Here is a 24,510-nt window from a genome sequence, read left to right on the forward strand (position 1 = left end):
AATTACAAGACATATGAACAGCAAACATGGTTAATTTTTTCCCTTTACCTTTGTTAGATCACATTTATGAATTAATGTGCTTCTCGTTTTTCTTTTATATAAAATGTTATAAATAAATCAGTTATAATCAAGTGGAGTGAGTGGAAAGACACAACACATTTACACGTGAAAAAATAATTAATTGTTTAATTTTTCTTTTGAAAAAAACTGAACACGGGTCTCACAGACCCGAACACCATACAAGGGTTAAACGTTTCACAGTGACATTTGATCTTTTGTCAATATAAAAACAGCTTTAAGATGAAGACACTGATCCCACAGGACAAGCATTACGTGTTTTATCAAATTAGAAATTTCTCACCCTGTATGTTCATATTCAATGCTATATCCCAAGCCTTTTTATAATCTTTTGGAAAGTTTGTCACTCGTGTTCATTGGAAGCAAACACAAACGTCTCATGCATCATTTCCTAGGAGATGGGAGACGGCTGTGGATCAGGTGGATGTTCAGGTAATTATTTAGGTGGGAACTTTTCCAAGTAATTAGATAAGTGAGGAGCAGCCAAGTTTGAAACGAAAACGATTGTTGGCTTGAATGGAAAATGCATCTACCAAAGCCACAGTCTAATGGGGAGGATGGAAAGCTTTCCTGGGGATATTATGCCATTATGGCCTCATATTTTAATGTAGTGAGTTTGAGAGTTTGATGTGAAAAGCGTTAGCTTTTTTTTGTTTGTTTGTTTTAAATCAAACTATGAAATGACTTTAAAAATGTTTTGCTTGTCATTCTTTCTTCTAAAGCAGGGGTAGGCAACTCCAGGCCTCGAGTGCCGGTGTCCTGCAGGTTTTAGATATCACGTGAGTGAGGATGCCGGCACTCGAGGCCTGGAGTTGCCTACCCCTGGGTTACCCCTTTTATAGAAACCAATCAGAGTGGATGCCACATTCTACTTTAAATCAAATACAGATTGTGGTCCATGCCACTCCTCTGGGAGGGAGAGAGAGGGTAGCAGTTGAGGCTCTTTTACTGCTAAAACTGTGCCGTTAGCTGTTGCTTTGAACTCAACCGGAGCAGCTGCACAAATTTCTTATGCTGTCTTGAAAAGGTCATCACGGGCAAAATAAAATCAGTCATAACAGACTTCTGAGTGGGATTTTTTGTGTGTGTGGGCAAGCGTGGACGTGCTAATGATCACTGATCTGTAGTAATTATGAGCCAAGCCAACTGTCTTTACCCATGTGTGCCCTCAGCAAACTAACGTCATGGGGAATCTGTGCTCTGTACAGGAGAGAGTCAGTCTCTCTCTCTCATGGTCTATATACATATATATGTGTGTATATACATATATAGCATACATACACCTGTGCTGTCTTTAAGACAAATGATTAAACATGGCTGTATTTCCTAGCCGTATTATGCGAGCTTCCAGTAAATCCTTAACAGCCATAAACTGCTATCAGCTGTGGGAAAATGCAGTTTACAACCTCCTTATGTTTCACGAGAGCAAATCCACTGTCTGCATATCTGCACGTTATCTTTATTTGTCATTGTAAAATGCCTCAGTAGCTTCTTATATTTTTATGGAGCGGCCTGTTCGAGCATGCCTACCATTGTGGTGAAGAACCTAATACAGTAGTTTAGCATGAGTAAGCCGGGAGGCTTGTTCCTCTCCTGTAAAGACAACCAACAGCACCAAAATATCTTTGCAATGCCAGGACAGCGGTGAGCTTTTGCGAGTGGGTTAAGAATAGATCGACAATGGGGCTCACGCCTGTCTTCTGTTGTCTGAGGACAGACGGTTGTCTGCAGGGGACGGAGGAAGAGGTAAGGTGGTGTGCTAACTTCACTCAGCCTTTCAGAAGCTTGGGTGATTCAGATGAATCTGATACAGTTTTACCCGCAGGGACTGGGTGAGAGAATTGGAGTGTCATGCTGCCCACCTGGGAGCCTACGTGATCCTTTGTGGAAAGGCTAGAGGAGAGACAAGAAGTGGATAGGAAGTGGAGTGCTGGCTTAATGATTTTAGCCTTTGGTCCGAAACTGGAGGACCTGACGATTTTGGAGGCCCTTGAGCATAACAGACATGGCGGGATCAAGTGCCTCAGAGGTGCTTTTTATCTCTGTCAATCACAGCATCACTTTAATGGGTGAGTTGCCTCTAGTTTTGTTTTAAATTGTTATTTATGGCTTTAGATATTGCAGTTAAACTAAAGATCATGAGGGGTAATCTCAGTTTTTTTAGGCTGATTGAATAATCACATTAATTTGTTTTCCTTTTCTTCCCCACAGGAAAGGTGTGGCTCGTCGTGATGATCTTCCTCCGTGTCCTGATCCTCCTCTTCGCCGGTTATCCTCTCTACCAGGATGAGCAGGAGAGATTTGTGTGCAACACCATCCAGCCTGGCTGCGCCAACGTGTGCTACGATCTGTTTTCTCCTGTTTCACTCTTCCGCTTCTGGCTGGTGCAGCTTGTCACCGTGTGCATCCCTTACATCCTCTTTGTCATCTACGTGGTCCATAAGGTGTCCAACGCCCTCACGGTGGAGCTGAACTCCCAGAAACAAACCAAAGCCTTTCAGCTGTTCAGAATCCGACAGGAGCCGTCCAACAAGTTGCCTCTCGCGGTAGAGCAGCGAGGGTGGGCCCGGTCCTTCAGTGGAGCCTACATCCTCCATCTGATGTTCAGGACTCTGCTGGAAGCAGGCTTTGGAGCAGCTCACTACTATCTGTTTGGTTTCTACATCCCCAGGAGGTTTCTTTGCCAGCATGCTCCGTGCACTACTCAGGTGGACTGCTACATCTCCAGGCCCACTGAGAAGACTGTGATGCTCAACTTTATGCTCGGCGTGGCCGCTCTGTCCTTTTTCCTGAATGTGCTGGATTTTATCTGCACCGTCAAGCGCTTGGTGAGACAGAAGAGCAAGAGGAAGATGATGGTTGAGAAAATACTAGAAGAGGAGCAATGCTTCCTTTCAGCGGGAGGAGCGTCCAGGGGCAACGACCAAGAGCAGGAAGCACAAGACGGGCAAAAGGGGGGTTTCCTGAAGAGGAGAGGCAGCAAGGGGTCTTGTGGAGTAGGGAAACGTGATTTAGCTCAAGAACCTCCCTCCATGGAGCGCTACTCTCTTCCTCGTTCTCTCGGCCCGATGGGCTGCACCACCAACGGTAACAATGCCGACTCGGTCTCCCAGGAGGAGGCTCCAGAAAGGGCCGGCAGCGAGGTGGCTCTCTGTCCCTTGGAGCCCATGGGGACGCCCAGATCTATTCGTGTTAGCAAACGGGGCCGACTCAAACCTCCACCCCCACCCAGACGTGACCTTGGTTTTCCCTCTGTGGGGCCATGTGCCCCAGTGGGAGATATTTCCACAGCAACAGCAATCTGTACCAGAAAGGTGGGCCAGTATACACTTGTTGAGGTTGGCTGCAGCGCAGAGCTGCAGACGGGCGACGATGGGCAGGAGAAAAGATCCGAGTGGGTCTGACTTTAATACTGTTAGAAGCAACAACTGCTTGGGTTGATATTTTACCACGTGACTGCCCTGTCACCCTGAGAAGAATCTATAATGGCATTACATTCACCGGACACCTTAGACTCTTATTTGCCATGATTTTTTTAATCATACCATCAAGCCGCATCTCCTTTGCAGCACTGGTCCGGTGATGCAAACTGACAAGAATTCAGCAAATCTCTGAATTTAGCAAGTCAGGAATGACAGTGAACTCAAGCCCTAACTGTCTTTGAGCAAATCCAATCCCTGAAACAATCTAAAAGAGGGCAGCCCACCTGTTGTTTGTTTTTTTCTTTCTCCCCATGATGCTTTTACCCCTTTTATAAACAAAGGCAGGCCCCACCCCACCTGACTGACTTTATTTACTGTGTCAGGGTCCCCGGGGTCAAAGCAGACACGAGCAGCCACTGGGCGACCTTTTTGAACAAGAGAGTCGGGCCTAAATGAAAGGCAGTAATCTCACTAAGTCGCTGTTACCACACGTAGACGACAGAAAAGGATTCCTCCACAGCAGTGAAGGACACCGTGAAGGCCGATATAAGATCACAAAGCAATTATGTTCTCCCATAGGGGCTCTGTATTTATGGAGACAGCTTGTCACTCTATTTCAGGGCCTCGCAGAGCTTAGAAGGAATATAAACCTTAAAATGGGCTGACACTAGAAATAGAGCACAGCGGAGCCCTGCAAAGGAGGACTGTGTGCTGCCCTTCAGGTTATCTGCGCTCAGCGTTGGTTTCCCTTTGATCAAAGCTCAGGTTAACGTGTGCCAGAAACTAGCAAACTGCTCCGACACATATCAATCACAGAAATTATGATAACATGAAATGTGACCCTTTTTTTTTCAACTCCCCAGGTGAATTCACGTGGAGGTCAAGAGTCTCCTACAGTAAATCAGCTGCGTTGCTCTTGATTATGTGTCGCTGTCGCTGAGGGGCCAGCCTTTGTGGAAATGGATAGCTCTTGATCTTCGTCCTCTTGTGGTTTTTTTGATGATGACAACAAGAGCTCCGAGCCTCATATCTCACCTAGCTACAGAGTACCGCACCCTGACTGCGACCACGGGGAGGGGAGGGTTCATCAGACCAACATCAAAGGGATTCTTAACTCTTAATGTAAAATGATGCATTCTGAATCCTACAGTTCAAATAATTCACATTACAATGTTGTGTTTACATAGTGTGTCTGGAAAGTATTCACAGTGCTTCACTTTTTCCGTATTTGTTCCAACATCTGAGCGATTGGGATAAAAGGGCCTTAGTCAGGGAGGTGTCCAAAAACCAGATGGTCACTCGAGCATTGCTCTGGACAAGCATTTCTGCGGCACTCCACCAGTCAGGCTTGTGTGGCACATGACAGCCTGCCTGCAGTTTGCCAAAAGGCACCTGAAGGATGGTGCGATGAAACAAAGACTGAACCAAGAGCTGGACATCAGTCGATCAATGCCACCCCCACATGCTGTGAGGATGTTTTTTGACAGCAGGAACTGGGAGACTAATCAGGTAAAGATGAATGCTGCCTTGACGATAACCTGCTCCTGAGCGCTCTGGACCTCAGACTGGGGCGAAGGTTAATCTTCAAACAGGACAGCAACTGCAAGCACACAGCCAAGACAACACAGGAGTGGCTTCGGGACCACTCTGCCCAGCCAGAGCCCAAACTCTCATCTCTGGAGAGTTATGAGAACAGCTGTGCACCGCTCCAACCTAAGGGAGCTGTGATTGCTTCCAAAGATGCTTCAACAAAGTATCGAGCAAAGGCTGCCAATCCTTATATACATGTCATGTTTTTGTCTTTTAGTTTTAATAAATATTTAAGAATTTCAAGCAAACGTTTCTTTTACTTTGTCATTATGGGGAATTGTGTGTAGACTTTTTAGGTGACATGACAAAATGTGGAAGAAGTGAAGCTCTGTGAACACTTTCCGGATGCACGGTAACATAAAAATTGATTGCAATTACTGCCTTTTTTTTTTAACCTTTATAATATCAAATGAATTAATATCCAGTCAGTGTGGATTTTTTTTTCAAGTGAGAATTCATGTTTGTGCTTTAAGCTTTTCTTAGATTTTTATGCACTTGTTCATTAGCAGTTCTGATTTTCTATTAAAATGGTGATGACGCTGAAAGCAAACTTTTCTCAGCACTGTATTGTTCCTCCTTCCCGCTGTGCTGTATTCTCTGCACCAGCACTGTACTCTGAAGTCTTGCTGCCCTCCAGTGACGCCGAATGTAAAGTGCTGCCTTCAACTGAATCAGCTGCTCTCTGGAAATGTGAAATGTGCATGTTTTCCCCCCGAATTCCCAGAGCTGTAGGCATGCTGTTCATTTTCAGTTATAAAACCACGTTATTGTACTGAAAGAAAAGGAAAAAATTAATTACTTCTGTTTTCACTGATTATCCCAAAATAGCTTGTTTTACAGATATATTTATTTTGAAAGACAAAAAACTAATAGCTACTAAAACTACTCCCTACCTGAAAATACCGTACACCACACTGGACCATTAGACTTGCTGTGAAACGTGTGTATTATCATGATGTCCCCTTTTGTGCCTTTTTGTGCTACTGTGAGCATTTAGTAACATCTGCTGCAATGAAACATTGAAATGTGAAAGTGGCTTTTTCTTCTTTTCGTTTGCTACTGCTGTTGTCTCGAAAAATAAAAAGCTAATCAAAGGAATCACCTAAAAAGATTTCTTGATTTCAAACATTTCACCAGCGTGTAAATAATAAGCCTTTAGCCATGTAAAGTGGCAGATACTGGTGCTGGCTGGAAAGACTGTCTGATGAGGAATTTTAGGTTGGGGGAAGCAGTCCCTGCAGAGGATTCTGGGAGAAATAAAGTGCACAATGGAAACACTGGGAAAGTGCAATGGCATGCTATCTGTGGGTGCATGTACTGCAGCTCCTCCTTACAGTAGGCGCTGCTAGCAGACTGTTTATTATGAAATGTTCTGTTCCACAGCAGTGAGTCAAATATGCTGGTGTTAAATCTTCCGCAGGTACAGCCGTGAGTCTGTGGGTTTTGTTTCACAGTGAAGCCTTCGATGGGTTTCATTTGGTATTCATGATGACTCTATTAATCATTTCGTCAATGTGGTTATTTGGAGTTTAAAAGAAAACTTTAGGACTGCAAATGGACCCTTTTCCTTTTCCACTGGTAATCTGAACTCTGAACTTGAGAAAAACTTAGCTTGGAAACCTCCCACTGTTCTTCGTTTAGGTCTTTAAGAACATTTGATTGGGCGTGTCCACTGTAGCACTTCCAAATATTTGTTATTATAAAGCATCTCTGACTTACAAAAGCCTTACGCCTGTTGTGAGTACAGAGCACAAAGAGACCAGTCCCCAGGCAGCCGTGAGATTTTACACAATCAGAACAATATGCCCCTCTGTCTCCAGCGAGACAATGATGGCTCCTGTTTTTGGGAGGTCAGCTCATCTTCACTTTGTGCGCTGAGACTACACCCAACACCTTACTCACTGCTCTCCTGTTCCCTGTGAGACACAAACACAAAGTAAAAGCAGCTTCACTGTCCCGCTAACTGTCTGACGCACATTCAGCTGTTGGAAAAGAGGGATCAAGACAGAAAAGAGCATGGCTTACATGCACTGTAGTAAACAGAAACTGGAAAAAAAATTGATGAAAAACAAATGTGTATGTTCTCTCATTTCCCCTACCATGATGACGCATAAAACCCAACTATTTGTTTAAAGCTGGAGTGTTTATTGAACCTTTGGACAAAAAAAAAAAAAATTAATTAAATAACAGTTTGTTCAATTTGTAGCATTTGTTTTTTTGCTACATCCTTTGCTACATTTGTAGCAAAGGATGCTACATGTTCAATTTATTGCTAAAAATTTAAGAGGCAACTTATTCATGTTTTTTGGGATAAATTAAGGTAACACTTTATAATACAGCCACTGATCAAGAGCATAATTAAACTGTAATTAAATGGAATTTTAACATATTTCATTTGAAATTACAATATAATTAATTTACCTACAAATACTTAAAGATGGGCACACTTGAATAATAAAGTGTAATAATGCGTAATAAGAAATATTTATACTTTAAGTAAATTTAAATACTGTGAAGTAATTTCAAGTAGTGTGCAGTTTTGTGGTAGTTTTGCAGTGAACATGAGCAATATTTCCTCATCTTACATCATAAATGATGCGGCCAAGTCTAACTTTAACAATCACTGTTCAACACAACTTTCGAAAAGAGTGCACAGAGTTTCACATTTTCTGTAAAGTTACCTGGCAGTAAGATAATATGGCCTGTGCCTTGAAAAGTACAGCAGAATAGCAGAATTTAGGCACCACTTCAAATGACTTGTGCACTGATTAAATATACATACAATGTATTTATTTATTTCCTGTACAATACATGAAGTTTATGCAGTATTTAAGATTACTTACAAACTATTTAAATGTACTTACAAAAGAGGACAAAAGAGTACTCCTAGCTGATGGCTCCCTCAAGTGTACACAGATGGGTATTACATTAAAAAGTAACAAAATTGAAGCATATGGAACATAATGACTAGAATTTCTGCTGATCACAGCATATATACTGACAGATACTGTGTCCCCTAAATCTTTGTTACAGTTATCACTGGTGCTGAGTGCCTTTGGCTGGGCTGAAGGTTCGCCCCTGCTGTGCCCGTACCCAGAATGTATCTGGAAAAACCGTCGGTCCTTGGGATGAAAGATGTGAAGCGCTGAGGGGAACACAGAGTTCTGCTCCTGCAGTGTGTTTGAGAGAGAAGGACAGGGTGGAGGGTCAGCAGCTTTAACATTAATCTTAACGGGTCCCAGAAACCTGAGGTCACTGTTATTCTTTATGCATAGAAGGATACACCCAAGGAAACTCTGGAGTTTAATTGCTATTGTTCAACATTCACTGGCAAATATAACCAGGATTTTTTTTAAGGAAAAACAATAGTTGCTGGCCTTATATTTACAAAATCCAAGTGGGATCACATGTGTTAGTGCTTAAGAAAAGACATTTTTAATGTAAATCTAACAATAGATAATACTGGGCTGATTTGTCTGTCGAAAACAGCCAATACAGATCACAAGATGCTGTCCACAGCTGCGGCGTGTCCTCTCACTGCGCTGAGATTAAACATAAAATCTTTACCCAAGTGTACCGGCAGGATCGATGGTATTAAAAAGCATGACCTGCCCAGCACCCCTCCGCTCTCCTCTGTCTGCCTTTCATCAAATGCTGCCATTAATATTTGATAAGCAGCAAGTCAGAATGTTCCTCCTGGCTGCAGAGAGTGATCAGGAAACAAGACAATTCAATCAGGGGGAGCGAGAGTGAATGATTGGATTTCCTCACCGTTTGAGGGATTTGATTCTTATCAGATTTAAGTTTGCTACCATTCTGCTCCAGTGGAGCTCAGGGATGCACTGAGAATAAAGAGCCCCGAAAAGAACAAATAGGTAGCCTCGAACAGCTGAAAATACACATTTAACTCAGACACGACCTGCACTGTATCCTCCTCCATACCTTACCATACGATGAATGCACCTAAAAGACATTCTGTGCAGGAAACAGGCTACAACATGATAATAACAATGTGTATATAACAGCCAAGCCAAAACCTGCTTCCTTAAGCACCTGGATGGCTGGATTGTGAAGGCAAATATGTGGGGATGTTGTTTAATGGTGTATGGTACCAGGTTTGAGAGGAGAGGTATAAATAAAAATGGTCTAACATTAACTTGTATATTAGACGTTTCAGGTAAGTGCTAGTGAGTGATTAGGACTACAGAAGCTAAGGTGTATGTGGAAAAATATGCACAGCTATTACAGTTATTAAAGTTAAAACCATGTGGTCCTGATGAAAACTCAAGAGAAAGGTTCATTAAAAGTAAAGTAAAGTAAGTACGCCACTTGTGGAAAAAAATTGAAACATGAAAATAATTAAATCGTCATAACTTGCAAAATATGTTTGAAATCCTAAGCTGGACAAATTAAACTTAGCTAAACATGATGTATCAACTGCTGAAATACTATAGTTTGCTAAAATTATGAATAACAAATTGTGACCAGTTTGCAAAATGTATGGCTAGTAGTTAAAATTGCTGAAGTTTGAAATTATTAACCGTTGAAATGGATAAGCTAACATTCTGAATGAAGCCAAATTCTTAGATTGTTTGGTAAAAGTCCAGTTAAAGCTGCTAAGTTATAACTTATGATGAATAAACAGTTAAAATGCAGTGGCTTGCAAAAACTATGTAGGGGAGACCGGGGATAGTTGTAACGTGGGTCAGTTGTAACACTTCCTATTTCTTCAATCAGGGCTAAGTTTCAAATGATGTGACTCATCTTGTGCATGCCCAGTTCAGTTCTGCTATCACATGTGAAAAATCAGCACATTTTGTCACACACAGACAATTTAACATGAAAAAAAGTAATTTGTATGGCAAAAAGTAAGTTTTTCTACTTTATTTCAATTTCTAATAGCATTATTTGCTTTTCAGTTAAACTCATCAAACTTAAATGATGTTATTTGTATGTCTATGGGGATATATTCTGTGTAGGTCTTTAGTGCTAATGTTTTAGCCGTTGGCTGTAATGTTAGCTAGTTCATGGCTATAGGAGTCTGGGTCAGTTGTAACAGCAACAGTCTGGGTTAGTTGTAACAATAATGCAGATGTTGCAACTTACCACACTTTTACTTTAACTTATATTAAACAAGTTGGGGCAACGACATCAGCAGAGAGAGGTTCACTGGTTGCATTTGTATATGCGGTTAATGCCATTGGCAACACAATTCCTCCACTGTTTGTGTTCCCACACATACATTATGCAGACCACTGTGTCAGAGATGGACCAGTAGGAAGTACTGGTAGTGGAAATAAATCAGGATGGGTGCAAGAAACAGATTTCCTCATCTTTCTGAAGAACTTTGCAAACCACACCAAGGTAAGCCATGATAAAAAGTAATGGAATTGCGATGCTGGTGAACAACTACATTTTTCCAGCTTCATTGTTATGTTCAAAATTGGTGCAAGAGTTGTAGGTTATAATGGCCACTGAGCCAATGAGGCCAAACTCAAGGAAGACCAACCAAAATTAATGAAATATTCAGTTGCAGAAAATTCCATAATTTGTCTTTTTTGGGGGGTTGGAATATGTTCAAAAGCTAGATTTCTGCATTCTGTCACACACACACACACACACACACACAGCTACATAAATGGCTCTAAGTGCATTCATGTGTTGAATAAACAAAGATTACATGTTAATGTTTTGTTAGTACCCTTATTTCATTGTGTTACATTTCACCCCGGGATATGTTACAACTAACCCAGACTATGGGGTTAATTGTAACATTTCACTCTTTGTGTTTGAGACCATACCATGCAATGGGTAATTGTGCTGCAGAGAAAATAGCTGCACTATTTAATAGTCGAGACATGTAAATACTTTGCATTACATTTTGAATCCACTACCTTAAAAGAGCTTCAATTTACAGACAGAAATGTCAAAAATGTTACAACTATCCCCGGTCTCCCCTATAAATAGATAATAATTTGGCAGTGCGTAATTTACATGAGTATTAGGATAAGCCTTGTCTGGTTCTCGGATTAATAATGTTGATTAGCTCTGAAAACATTTAAGCAGTGACTCACAACCAGCTATCAGGGGTATGTGGAAAGATTAACACAACTATTAGTTATCAAATATCAAAAAGACTTAGCAGACCCTAACCCTAAGCTAATTAAAGTAAAAGAAAAATAGACCACTAGCGAAAAAAGTCGCAAAAAGATAGTAAAAGAAGAAGTTATAACTCGCTAAATGTGGCTAACAGTTGACATGATTAGCTTACAGTGGGGACAAATTCAACTGTTAGCTAAACATGATGTATCGACAGCTGAAATACCATAATTTGCTAAAATTAAGAATAAAAACTTTACATTAAATGGTTGTAAATAATGCTAAAAGTATGGCTAGCCTAGCAGTCAAACTGTTAAGTAACATTACCGGCTAACAGCTGAAATAGCAAGATAATGTTTGAATAACTGGAACCGTTGAAAATGATGAACTACAAGTAAAAATGAAGATGTTAGCCAGACAAAACAGATCAACATGTGAAACTGGATGACATAATGACATGAAAAGCTGTGAAATGGAATAAGCTATTAATTTAACTGAGAAATAATGATATTTATGGAACCCAGATCTATGTTCAAATGTGTCACTGGTGATGAAGATGAACCTCTTTCATCTGACTGTGAGCACTAATTGTTGAAACATCTCATCTTTATTCCAAAATGAGTAGCAAACGATGACACCACAAATACAGATGCTGTATGTAGAACTGCGCCGTGCTGTTTTAACCACTAGATGGGGCTGCAGAGCCGGTCCATTGCTGTGATGCTGGCAGGCTGAGAGAGCTGCAGCTCAACACTGTTTGGATAAGATAAACACCAGAGAACCAGACTGAAAGACTGAAAGCAACCGTGATTATTCATGAAAATAAAACAACAAACGATTTGGAGCATTAAACTGAAATGTGAGATGGAGGGACGCTGTGTTTACATGTGAAATAAACTTTTTCAAACTTAACTATACCACCAAATGTGACAGTTAATGCCTCCACACAAACATTAACACTACTCAGAGCTATGCCAGTTTTGTAGAAAATGACCACAATGTAAAGAGACCACTGCCCATCTTGAAAAAAGTTACTTTCAACTTCAAACTTTATTATCTTGTTCTTCGCTGAGAGCAGGGATCATTAGGCTGGCAGTGATGCAGGATTTATAAAGCTGACTTACACTGCCAGCAGATGCATGTCCATGCTGCATTTACAGTGTGAGTGTAGAGGAATAAAGCAGGAACAAAGCAGTCACTACAAAGCCTACTGTCACCATTGACCAGCAAATCAAAGGCATGTCTATGCTGGGTTACAGTGTATCATCTTATGCCAGCGCATTGGGTTAATTGGGACCAAACCAGATAGATACATTTGTAGCAAAAAAAGAAGAAGAAGAAAAAAAAGCCTCGATTAAGGGGCTTTAAGATGTGAGATCATGTGAACAGACCACCTGTGGGGCTTTCATTGAGATTTCAATATCATTCATGTCAAGGCCCCTGCACTCACTGACACAGCTTGAGCTGAGGGAGAAGATGCTTCAATTGAAACCTCTGCAAAAAAAAAAAAAAAAAAAAAGCCAAACACAAGACGCAGGGGCTCTGGCAGGTTTCAGCTCTGACAACCCCTCCCAAAAAAGCAAGGGGGTCCCAAAATGCTCTTTCAATTGTAGGCCGTCCATCAAAGCATCCAAATGGGGACGTTTAGGGGGAACCTTGGCACATCAGACAGACACTCGTAATACACACCACCTTTATTCTAGGCTGTTAAAAAAAAGAAAGAAAGATCAAAGTTTCTCCAGATGAAAAGGGTCCGTTCCCTGCATTTATACCCCCCCATTCACCCACTCCCTCTTTTACCAAATTAAGAAAGCAGGCTTCGGCAGGCATGTGAAGAGGACTTTTAACAATTATGGAGATGCTCCAACTCAACCCCTGCCTCTAATTACCGGTCTCTGATGGTTAAAAGGGCTTCCTTTTTACCCGGGACTCTCAAAAGCTGCCATCATCAACATGGTGACCATAAGGAACCACGAAAAACAAAAAAAATAAAATAAAAAAAGATATGAGGCTGCCCAGACTGGCACACAGAAATCCTCAAAAGCACTGCACAGATATTGAGATTTGTCAAATGGTTTTATTGTCAAAATAAAGGTCATATTTGCTTTCTTCACAAAAGAAACATCTACACTTTATACAAATTTACAATATCTTATAAACTTTTCTTTTATACACATATGTACACGCTTTCTCTCCGTTGTTGTTTTTACAGAACTTTTATATAAATACATTTGTAATTACAAAATCAACGACCCATTTAAAAAAAACAACAACAAAACTATTGGGCACTGTTAAGGCTTAATTTAAACCATCTTTGACGAGATTGGAGATTATACAACGTTATCTAGCACTGTGTAGAGAAAATAGCAATACAAATCCCCCCAAAAATGCTCTTTGTGTGAAGCTGGTTAGAAACTAAAACCTCTGCCCCCAGCAGGTAATGGCCACATTGTGTAAAAAGCCTCATTCTGTACCTCTAATACATATAAACAGGAAAGGGGGCGTGTGTGGGGCTTAACCTGTGTGAATGCCAGGTACATTGTTTCAACCAATTCTCAGTTCATTACGATGCAAATTGCTCGACACCTGGAGTGATGGGTTATCTCCCAAAACAATTAGCAGTTCCCATAAGCTGCTTTTAGTGAACCCACCCACCCACCCACCCACTCCAATTCAAACCTGGGACAGTGGCATCTGCTTGGGGCAAGACACAGAGCTGGCTGTGCCCGACCTCCACGTCAGTCCGGTGCTCACGTCGCTGTACATGGAGCCGCTGGTGCCTTTGCTGCCCCAGCAGCACCTGGTGCAAAAAGTTCTCCAAGAGTCCAAAGTTTTCCCAGACCAGATCCACACCCCGGACGTGATGCCCACTAGAAGGCACATAAAGTATTTCAGCATAAAAACAGCATAGTCCGGAGTCCTGCGGTCCCGCTCTAATAAACAGTTAAAGCAGTTGTGCGTGACCTCCCAGCTCTGTCTGTTGTGCTGCTCATAAAAGTAACAGGCCACTATGATAGTGGCGGGCACCGTGTAGAGCACCGTGAAGATGCCTATTCTGATCATCAGCTTCTCGAGTTTGTCAGTTTTGGTGCCGCCCTGCTTGATGACGCTGCGGATCCTGAACAGCGACACAAATCCAGCCAGCAGGAACATCGTCCCTATGAATAAATAAATCACCAAAGGCGCGAGGACGAAGCCCCGCAGGTTGTCCAGGTTCTGGTTCCCCACGTAACAGATGCCAGCCACCGAGTCTCCATCCACGGAGCTCAGCGCCAGGACCGCGATGGACTTCATGCTGGGGATAAGCCAAGCGGCCAGGTGGAAGTACTGAGAGTAGCTGGCGATCGCCTCGTTGCCCCACTTCATCCCCGCCGCCAGGAACCAGGTCAGGGAGAGGATGACCCACCAAATGGAGCTGGCCATGCCGAAAAAGTAAATAAGGAGGAAGACCACGGTGCAGAGCGCGGGGCCGGTCGTCTCGTAGTGGATGTGCTCCACGTCGAACTCCCGGTTGCACGCCACTTTTTCGTGCCCGGCGATTAGCCTGACGATGTAGCCGACCGACACGAACATGTAACACGCCGAGAGGAAGATGATGGGTCTCTCTGGGTACTTGAAGCGCTCCATGTCGATGAGGAAAGTAGCCACGGTGGCGAAGGTGGACACAAAGCACAGCACTGACCAAAGTCCGATCCAAAAAGCGGTGAACGCTCTTTCGTCGTGCGTAAAATAGGGATTGTGGCACGGCATGGCGCAGTTGGTGATCTGCCCCGTCTTGACCCGGTTGTACAGCGGGTGGCGTTCCGTGTTCACCGGCACCATGGGCTCCAAACATGTGCATCCCGGCTCGCACGGAGCGGCGGGCGGCTTGTATTTCCCCGGCGTGCCGGGTCTGCCGGGCTTATTTTTCGGCGGATTGTAACCCTTACCTGGGTGGTTGGTGGGTTTGGAGAGTACCGGGGACGCTGTAGTTGAATCGGTTCTGTTGTAGTCCATGCACAGCGTGTCTGGGTTGCCCTGCACCGGCAGCAGGTCGCACCTCATCCTGTCCGGCCAGGGAAATCCATACTGCCTCATGAGAGGCGCACAGCCGGCCCGAGCTCTCTCACACACGCTCCGGCACGGGGGGAGAGGTTTTTTGTAGTCCTCCAGGCAGATCGGCGTGTACATGCTGCAGAGGAAGAACTTCAGGTCCGGCGAGCACTGGATCTCAACCAGAGGCCAGAACTGGTGCACCTCCAGTCCCGCCTCGTCCTGCGTGTCGTGGTTAAACTGGTTGGGCATGTACGTGTAGTTGTAGCCGATTCCCTTGCACAGAGGCACGGCTATCTCCTGGCAGGTGATTTCCTTGGCTGTGGTGCAGCTGGATCGCGGAAAGAGAACGAGCGAGAGGAGCAGATAAATCCCAAACAGGTCCATCTCTCCGGCGCGTCGCGTCCTTCTCTTTCTGCTCTGGCGCAAACGGCGATAAATCCTCTCAGGCGTCTGCTTTCGCCTCCAGCCCGGTTAGATGCTGCGCGGCGATCCCATCTCGCTTCTCTCGGGATCTTGCACGGAGTTGCGAGCAATGTGCAAGCCTTGTTTACTTTAGGCTGAGGAGGAGCAGGAGGAGGAGAGAAAGGAGCCTACAGGGCGGAGAGCGGAGCTCAAGATGGCTGAGAGGAGAATCCAGCTTCTTCTTCTGGAAGCTGCTGTCAGTATCCAAAGAGGAAAAAAGAAAAGAAAACCCCCAAGTAATGTCCGATCGTTGCACGCGGGGGGAACGTGGGCCTCCTTTCTTTCTCCAAAACACAGCGACCACATTCAGTCGGCTTGTCCCACCTCTCTCCTGGTTCCCATACAAAACATCAGCTTGTGGGCGAAGCGGTGCCGATATATACGAGAGCCCGGCTGAACACACCCCCGGAGCCCCTGCTCCTATCACAGAGAGACAGGGGCGGGGCTTCCCAGCTATCACTCAAGCTTCCTTACCTAAAGTCTTATATAGCTCATAATCAGAGAAGTGTCGCCAGTTGTTTTGTGACTCCGGGTTCAGGACAGTGATGCTCGAAGTTACCGAGAGCCGCGGATCCTTGGACACTGAGACCAAACAGACATATTTTAAAAATGAATGAAGCCACCTGCGTGACACAGTTGTGCACCTTGTGTCCTGTATTTATCATTTTTATGAACTTCCCAGAGCTGCTAGTGCTCTCCAAACAAACTCTGTCTACGCAGTAAAGTCAAAAGAATTCCACAACAAGCACAAAACAAGAGCGTTAACACACATTTCAAAAATCACTCCAGCGTTCACTGTCGTGTAACTTTCCTTCAACACACCAGCTTTGATAGCGTCACAACAACAGTTAACACGCACACCAGGCGCGGGGAGGATGCCTCTGGCTGCAGATGATTGTGTCTGCCAGAGAGGGGCCGGTTCGGTAAATTGGCTAATTTGCGCATGATAAGACTACCCAGGGAGCTGTCTGTCCTTGTGAAAAGCTGTTTTATTTTTTAAATGAGTTGCTAATGTTTCGTTTAACGGCTCGCACAGAGCTCCGCGGGAGGCGTAATTGCGCGAGGCAAAGACCGGGCGGCATGAGCACGCTGAGACAGTGGCAGAGCCCTCATATCAGTGTTAACATGATTGTCGAGCCTGTCTGGAGAAGGGGGGGGGGGGGTGTCTCTGTAGTAATGTGACGCTAATCTCATTGTAGTGAATCTTTTTTTTCTTTTTTCTCTCTCTCCGCACACAGTTTCTGTTACTTCTCTAAAGACTTGCTCCACATCAAATCAAATGCACTGCACAGAGGAGAGTGCTCAACTGTATACAAGGTAGGCAAACTTAATGCTCCCTCACACATCAGTGCATGAATGGAAGAAGCTCCTTCATGTCAGAGCACAACCTCCTGCAAGCCCTGAAATTGTGTCCAAATAAATACCAAATATATTTGCAAAATATGAACAAAAATCGACATTTAACATGACAGCATCAAGATTAAATGTTAGATATGTTGGATTTAAAGCTAGCTAGGGCAGGTTCCGGATGTTCTTGCAGGAGATAAATGTTGGAATCCCCCATCTGATGACTTTACTCTCAAATGCACCACAAGGCGAAGACCTCTGTAACATTTAGGAAGCTGTTTTTTACATTCCTGTGACTTCCGCTGATGTGCAGTTTAATTTAACCGTGGCATCATTCTAACCGACTGTCTAGAAGATGGAAAACCGCACAGCTTCTGTTAAAAAAGAAAAAAACCCCAAAGAGGCAGGCAAGGCTAGACATGTGATCGGCACATCTGCTCGAAACTTGATCTCCATCTCACAAACAAGGGAGATGTGCTTTTGAGTTGGCATTTTTGTCACACACACACTTCCAGCAAGAGTTTGAGTGTTAAAAAGTGAATGTGTGGTCTCACTCTTTTTTTTTTCTTAAAGCATCATCTTCCCAGTTTCCCATCCCAGTATAATGCAGCATTGTGTGTGTGTGCTGGGACTGGTGTGTGGTGGTCATGGTGTTGGAGTTTATTGTGTTTGGAGTGGAGCCAGGTCTTTATCATTTGAGGCAACTTTTAAAAAAATATACACGCACACACATGGACTCGACTCACTGAAAGGATAACACAAGCCTGGGTGAGCTGAGCATCAGGAGAACACAGACTGATTAAGTGAGTCGCCGGTGTGAGATAACAAGGAAGGAGCTCTGTTAATGGCTGTTTGCTTTTGATTAGGAAACAAGAGTTGAGCTGGCAGCTCTGCAGAGGTATGCAAGTGTACGTTTGTGCACACGATGGACGGTGTGATATTTTCCCAATAATAAACTTTGGAGAAAGAAAAAAAGAAAATGGGCACGTAATAAAAAAAAGGGAGTGAGGGTAAGGTGCTGGTCACAGTGTGGGAGAATGATGGAGGGAGCAGAGGGAGGATAGATGAGGGTGAGAGAGGGCGTTGTGGACAGAGATAATGATTTACTCTGAAGGAAGTGCACTTGTGTCCTGTTTGCAATGCATGCTGTGAGAAAATCTCCCCGCCGCCACACCGAAGCCTTGAAAAAACACTCTGTGACCAATGAATAAAATCCACAATCATGTCAAGATCCAGAGTTAATGCGTGCAGTTTAAAGCCTCGCTCTGTCCGTCAGTGTCAAGTGCTGCCGCTGAAGAAAGGGAGCCCATCGAGTGCGACTGCTTGCCAAATCCTGGACTTACCTCAGAGATGGTGAGACGGAGATATGCTAATGCAACTTTATCTTGTAAAGGAAAGCTTCGAGCAGATTTAGCCAATCTGCTGGACACAATTCCAAGAGCCTCGGTGGCATTTAGCGGGCTCGCGCTAACCCCGGGCTGCTTGTTAAGACTTCATTAGCTGTGTTTGCTCAGGCCTCTTCTTTCCAAAGAGGTGGAGGAGGGCTCCCCAGGCTCCAGCTCCGGCCCCACTCTAGCCCCTCCATATGGGGCTTGTTTGCTCATGGCTGGCCTGGTAATCACTTTCAGGTGGAGCTGGAGGATTTTGGAGAGAGCTGGACACCATGCTCCTAGCCCCTGCCACTGAACCCCCCCCCCCCCAGTTTCCACCGGGGCACTCCTGAGGTGACAGAGTGTGCAACGTGTACCCTGTGAATTAACTCACCTAGGGCCCATTATCTTAACAAACACAGCCGGCCCCTCTAATCAACCTACTGCTGGGAGGACAGAAGGCCCCTGTAAATCCTTCCCTATGGCCCCTGAAGGGTGAAAACTATCAAATAAGTGAGAGAATCACAACTTGTATTAACAAGACACCACAAGGAAACTTTGAAACTTCATTTCCTGCTATAGTTCAATTATATTTATACGCCCCGACAGCCTGCGATGTGATTTTGGTGAAAGACAAGAGGTAATGACGCAAAAGAGCCAAAGGATGTCCGCACTTTAAAGGCAGGAGTCGCACTCTGCAGGGACAAATAGTTCCAGTGAAAGCTTTTGGTAGAGTGGAAAGAGATCCTGCTGTATATATGCACGTTTAAAGCTTTTAACCCCATAAACAAAACTCATTTCCTAACAAGAAGCATTCAGAGAGAGGAAATCTCCACCAAGGCAGCTCAGTTTATATTGGAATAGAATAATCAATGGTTACCAAAAACAGAGTAGTGTACCGTTATTAAATTAAATAATATTAAATGAAGTTAAGAGGCAAACCCTGGTTATAGTGTGAATCGGTTGATAAAATAGTGCAAGTTACAGCGCTGATGTAAACCTCTATGTTTGCTGGGAGCAGTTTTGATTGTACAGTCTGACAGCTTGTGCAGTTTGTGCAGCATACTTCAGGTTTGTACTGCAGTAAAAACAAGTGCAGGCTTTTGTTATGTAGAAACCCATGTTATTATAGAGGTCAAATGAGACATATTTAAATCTTTATACAGTACTTTCTATATGTTGACAACACACAGCACACTTGCAGACTTCAAGACCTTTTTGAATGTGAGTCAAATTTGAATGGATCCCCCTCTACACCCCTAAAAAAAATGTTTTATCAGAATTTATACAAAACCTTTTGAGCTGTTGTGTTTACAGACAGAATGATGACACACACACACACACACACACACACACACACACACACACACACACACACGCACACACACTGCATTATAAATGTTTTATAATACATAACTACAGCTTTTTGGGTTGCCAGATTGTGTAGTAACATTTTTAACATGTAAAACAGCAGACTGGACAAATAAACCCCCCCTCTTTTTTTTTTGAAATGATTAAAGACATTAACATTTACATCTGCAGACACGATGGCCTATTAGAAAACATTAGCGTTTATTTTTAGCCTAACCACATTTGGTCGATGTCCAAAGCAAACCACATCTTAAAACTTGCATTAGCATTCCCCTACCTCCATCCTTCACGAGAAAGTCTTTGATGTCTTTGATGTGTGACATATCTCTCACAGGACAGCGACATTATAATCACACACAGCAACCTAAGGGATTTTTCTCATCTCGGAAGATTAAAATTAGTAAATACTATTTGGCTAAAATATCTCTATGATTTTAAAAAAGTGGAAAGTAGTTTAGTACCTAATAACAGTTGAATTTATTGCACCTTCTATAATATTTAAAAATGGTACACAAACCTGCTGTAGTTTAAATGTCAGTGATGGGTAAATGGTTATGTGCTTGGTGCATCTGTAACCATCCTAAACTATAGTCTGATCTAACACAGTTGCTATTCTTTGACCCAGAAAGTGAAATTGAGTACAAGGTTGTAAATCTTGTTGCGTAGATCGGTAAAACTGTAAAATTCGGAGGTAAAACAGATTTCTCCCCTTCCTCAGCTAATTAAAAGTCCAGCGTTGTCTCTGTGAGATGGCTCTGTACCATTCCCCTGCAGCCAAAGAACTTGTTAGGCTTCTGTCCCTCAGCCAAGTGAGTGTGTGTTAGTTATTGTTTGCTGTTCTAAGCCATCCCATGCAACGAGAGTCTGGCCAGCCAGCAGAGGTCTGCTGCTGGCTGCTGTCACACCTGATACTTGACACTCCTGTTAGATTTATCTCCCCTCTTGTAAAACAGCCTGTGACTTGCTCTTTCCATCCAGAAAGGTAAGTGAGCCCACAGAGAATTCGCCTACTCTGGCAACACACACACACACACACACACACACACACACACACACACACACACACACACACACACACACACACACACACACAAGCCTATATAATAGTGGGAGGGGATGTTTTTTTTAAACCCTGGGTGTAACCAGAGATGAGGCCTGCGCGCCGGGGACGACACATGGGTGACACTTAAGCAGGTAGACTTGCCATCTGGTTCCAGCACGCGGGGTGGAACACTTGTATGTGGTTCCTGGAGGTGATAATTTAATTTTTCTGTGGTCTGTGTCCTGTTGCTGTTGTTGTTCTAGTAGTAACACGCAGCAGACCAGCGGCCCGGTTGCTTCGGGGCCGATTCTGACCGCGCTGCAGGGGGGGTCGCAGGGGTCACAGTGTGTCTGCCTTCAATTCTACGGGGAGGGAAGACGAAGCGCTTCCTGCTAGTTAACTTGTCTCATTAATATTCATGCAGTCTTTGAGTACGTCCTGGTATACCTCTACCTGCGGCCCTTTAACCTCAGTCTTCATGTCAGCTGCTATAAGCTAATAAAGCATTGTCTGTGGACAATCTCAGGATGTCATGTTGAGCTCTATCACCAGGCACAGAAGCCTGACATTACTGAACAGAGCTAATTTTGCCTGATTCTTGCACAAGCGCACGATGCCGTACTTCAAATATCGGAGGTGAATTTAGCAAATTCAATTCAGTTTTATTTGTATAGCACTAAATCACAACAGCAGAAACCTCAAGGTATTTGCTTTGTAATGTAAAGACCCTACAGTAATACAGAGAATACCCCAACAATCAGATGTCCCCCTATGAGCAAGCATTTGGCAACAGTGGGAAGGAAAAACTCCTTTTTAACAGGAAGAAACCTGCAGCAGAACCAGGCAGCCATGTGCTGTGACCGGTTTGGGGTGAGGGGAGGGAGACAGGAAAAAAACACATGCTGTGGAAGAGAGCCAGTGTTTAATAATTAGTAATGATTCAATTCAGTAGTGGGGTATAAACACACAAGGAGAGAAAAGAGCTGAATGAAGAAGAAACATGTGACTCATCTGTGCATTATGGGAAGTACCCAACAGGCTAAGCCTATTGCAGCAAAACTAAGGGAGGATTCAGGGTTACCTGATCCAGCCCTAACTAAAAGCTTTATCAAAAAGGACAATTTTAAGCCTAATTTTAAAAGTAGAGTTTGAATCCAAATTGGGAGCTGGTTCCACAGAAGACGGGCCCGAAAGCTGAAGGCTCTGCCTCCCATTCTACTTTATAATACCCTAGCATCCACAAATAAGCCTGCAGTCTGAGAGTGAAGTGCTTTGTTAAGGTGACATGGTACTATGAGATCTTTCAGATAAGATGGGCCCTTGTATGTGAAAAGAAGGATTTTAGATTAGATTCTGGGAGCCAGTAAGGAGAGGCCAATGTGGGAGAAATATGCTCTCTCTTTCTAGTCCCTGTCAGTACTCTTATTGCAGCATTTTGGATCAATTGAAGGATTTTTAACATGTGCACAGTTGAAAGTAAAATGCACAGGACTGATTTGTGTTCCTTGTTACCTCCTGAAGAGCTGCTGGTGTCCCATTAGGGCAGAAAGTGTGCATGGGTTCTTGAAAATCCATCAGAGAACATCCAGCCTGGACAAAAGTAATAATCTTTAAACTTAGAAATAAAGTAAATCTTTATTTGCTGGTAATGGCATGCCCACACACAACTTAGCATATTTATATATTATATATTTATCTCTTTAGCGTGTGCAGATAAGCTTTTGCCTAGATAGCTATCAGCTGAAGTGGCTGGTATGAGCAAACTGTCATACTTACATGTTAGTTTGGAATAATTTAATATTTCCAGCTTAGACTTCAATATGCAGTTTTCTGTGAAAGCAGTCCCAGAGCATAGCTCCAAAGGCTCTTCAAATATCCGTGGATGCTCGCACGGCATTTTCCTTCCTCACTTTTCGTCTCTGTAGCACCACGTCCCCACCTCCCTCCGTCTCCATGTGTGGCATACCAAGAAACAGATGGCGAGGGCAAGGATGACCGCCAGACAGAAGGAGGGAGAGAGTGAGAGGCAGAAAAATGACAAGGTAGGGAAGCGGGAAACCGTATCCAGAAGGTGAGAGACGGAGAAGCAGTGAGGTAGCAGATGTGTAAAACACAAATGACCTTGCAGAGTTTTGCGACTCGGTCCTGGCGAGCTCCGATCAAACCCCCCTGATCTCTCTCGCTGTGCACATCAGAGGCCGAACGGTGCCCCTTAGCGAGCTATCCTGGGCATCCCATCCTGCTCATTAGCAGTCTGATTAAGACGTGTTTATTTATGTAGACGTGGGCTTTATTTACAGTAGTAATCTAACCTTTGTGCTGGGCTTACATTGGATACTGCGAGACAGATTTTATTTGGGAGACAGCTCCTGGCAGAACGAATATTACTATTTGAAGCTCTCTGACAAACATCCGTGACAAGCTGGGGGCACGACCGACTCTCGGGTGGGTGGTGTTTGTGCAAATGTGTGTCGGTGAGAGAAAACTCAGACTCCCCAAGGCCAGACAGTAGGACACTGATGACCTTATCTGCTACAAGCTCCCCGCCTCTCCATCTCTCTGTGGAGAGGATCGCCCCCTCATCCCGACAAGCTTTACCCACCCCCATGATATAAGCACTGACAGGCATATAATTTCTGGCTAAATAATTAATATGAATTAATAATGAAAACAGTTTTGTGCTCAAACAGTCACAGTCACTGGCTTTGTTTCACAGTGGGTGTAAAGTACACCAGCAGGAATGCTGACTGACTACATTTCATCCAGGGAAGAGCATCCACACTGCTCTAAGGGTCGCGCTCATCTCCACTGTGCAACATGCAACAGCAGCAACAGATTAAAGCGCCCTTCTGACACTCTCTTTCACCTCTAACGTTACGAGGGCCGCTGCTCCAGCAACGAGTAATTGGATCAACTGAAATGATGGTGTTGCTGAAATTAGGTTACTGGAGTGAATCGAGTTCCTGGTTAAGGGCACTTTTGTTTTATTTGCACAGATTGCATCAGACAGGTAAGGCGCAGCGTAATAATTGCTTCGACTCCAGTCGGTTGATGTTATCTCACCTTGTGCTGGCTGAGGACGTATTTATCAGCCTGTGACACCATTGAGATTGGCATCTTCAGACGACGTGAGTGTGCTTACTGGGGTGTTTAACTAATTACGCTATCAGGCAGGATAAACATGAGGGCTGAGACCACATTCTTACCAGGCTTTTAGTGCATATTACAGTGTGGCTTATTTTGTGTAACCTGCTAGCTATTCAAACTAATTAGTGGTGATTTTTTTAAACACATTTGGAAAGATACTACACTGTCAGTTATTGTGGTATATTTGACATGCAGATATCGCCAAAGTTAATTGTCACAGAGAATGTCTGATATACGACTTGAGTCATACTCAGCATACTTCTGGACCGCGTAGCCCACCTGGCTAGACAATAACAGCTGTAACATCTGCCAACCCCAATAGAAATGTTAACAAGCAAAACTCTGGATGAATCTGAATCATTCGAACGTATCGTGAGAGACACGAAGGTGAAGCGAGCACCAAAGGTTGAGGAGAGGGGAGAGCAGCGGAGTGGAAGGGAGAACCTCCCTCGAGATATACCGTGTGATGTCTGATTGACAGCCTACACGCTAAGCTCACCTGAGCCTCTGACCTCTCTCTTTACACTTCTCCGTGGCTCTTCTCCTT

At 43.7% G+C, this 24,510-nt stretch overlaps 2 protein-coding genes across 2 annotated transcripts; one reads left to right on the plus strand and one right to left on the minus strand.

The window, feature by feature from the left end:
* Nucleotides 1–2,083: 2,083 nt before the first annotated feature.
* On the plus strand, nt 2,084–3,482 carry gjd4 (gap junction protein delta 4). The gene is made up of 2 exons (XM_085361933.1): nt 2,084–2,147; nt 2,290–3,482. The coding sequence occupies exons 1-2, from the start codon at nt 2,084–2,086 to the stop codon at nt 3,480–3,482; spliced, it is 1,257 nt and encodes a 418-aa protein (XP_085218059.1).
* Nucleotides 3,483–13,861: 10,379 nt separating this feature from the next.
* On the minus strand, nt 13,862–16,021 carry fzd8a (frizzled class receptor 8a). The gene has a single exon (XM_085361934.1). It carries the CDS (start codon nt 15,606–15,608, stop codon nt 13,863–13,865), a length of 1,746 nt encoding a protein of 581 aa, XP_085218060.1. The 5' UTR covers nt 15,609–16,021; the 3' UTR covers nt 13,862.
* Between the last annotated feature and the right edge of the window lie 8,489 nt (nt 16,022–24,510).

The sequence above is a fragment of the Diplotaxodon limnothrissa genome, linkage group LG9 (assembly GCF_057381915.1).
Source record: "Diplotaxodon limnothrissa isolate DT_005_m linkage group LG9, D_limnothrissa_male_GT1.1, whole genome shotgun sequence".
Lineage (NCBI taxonomy): Eukaryota > Metazoa > Chordata > Actinopteri > Cichliformes > Cichlidae > Diplotaxodon > Diplotaxodon limnothrissa.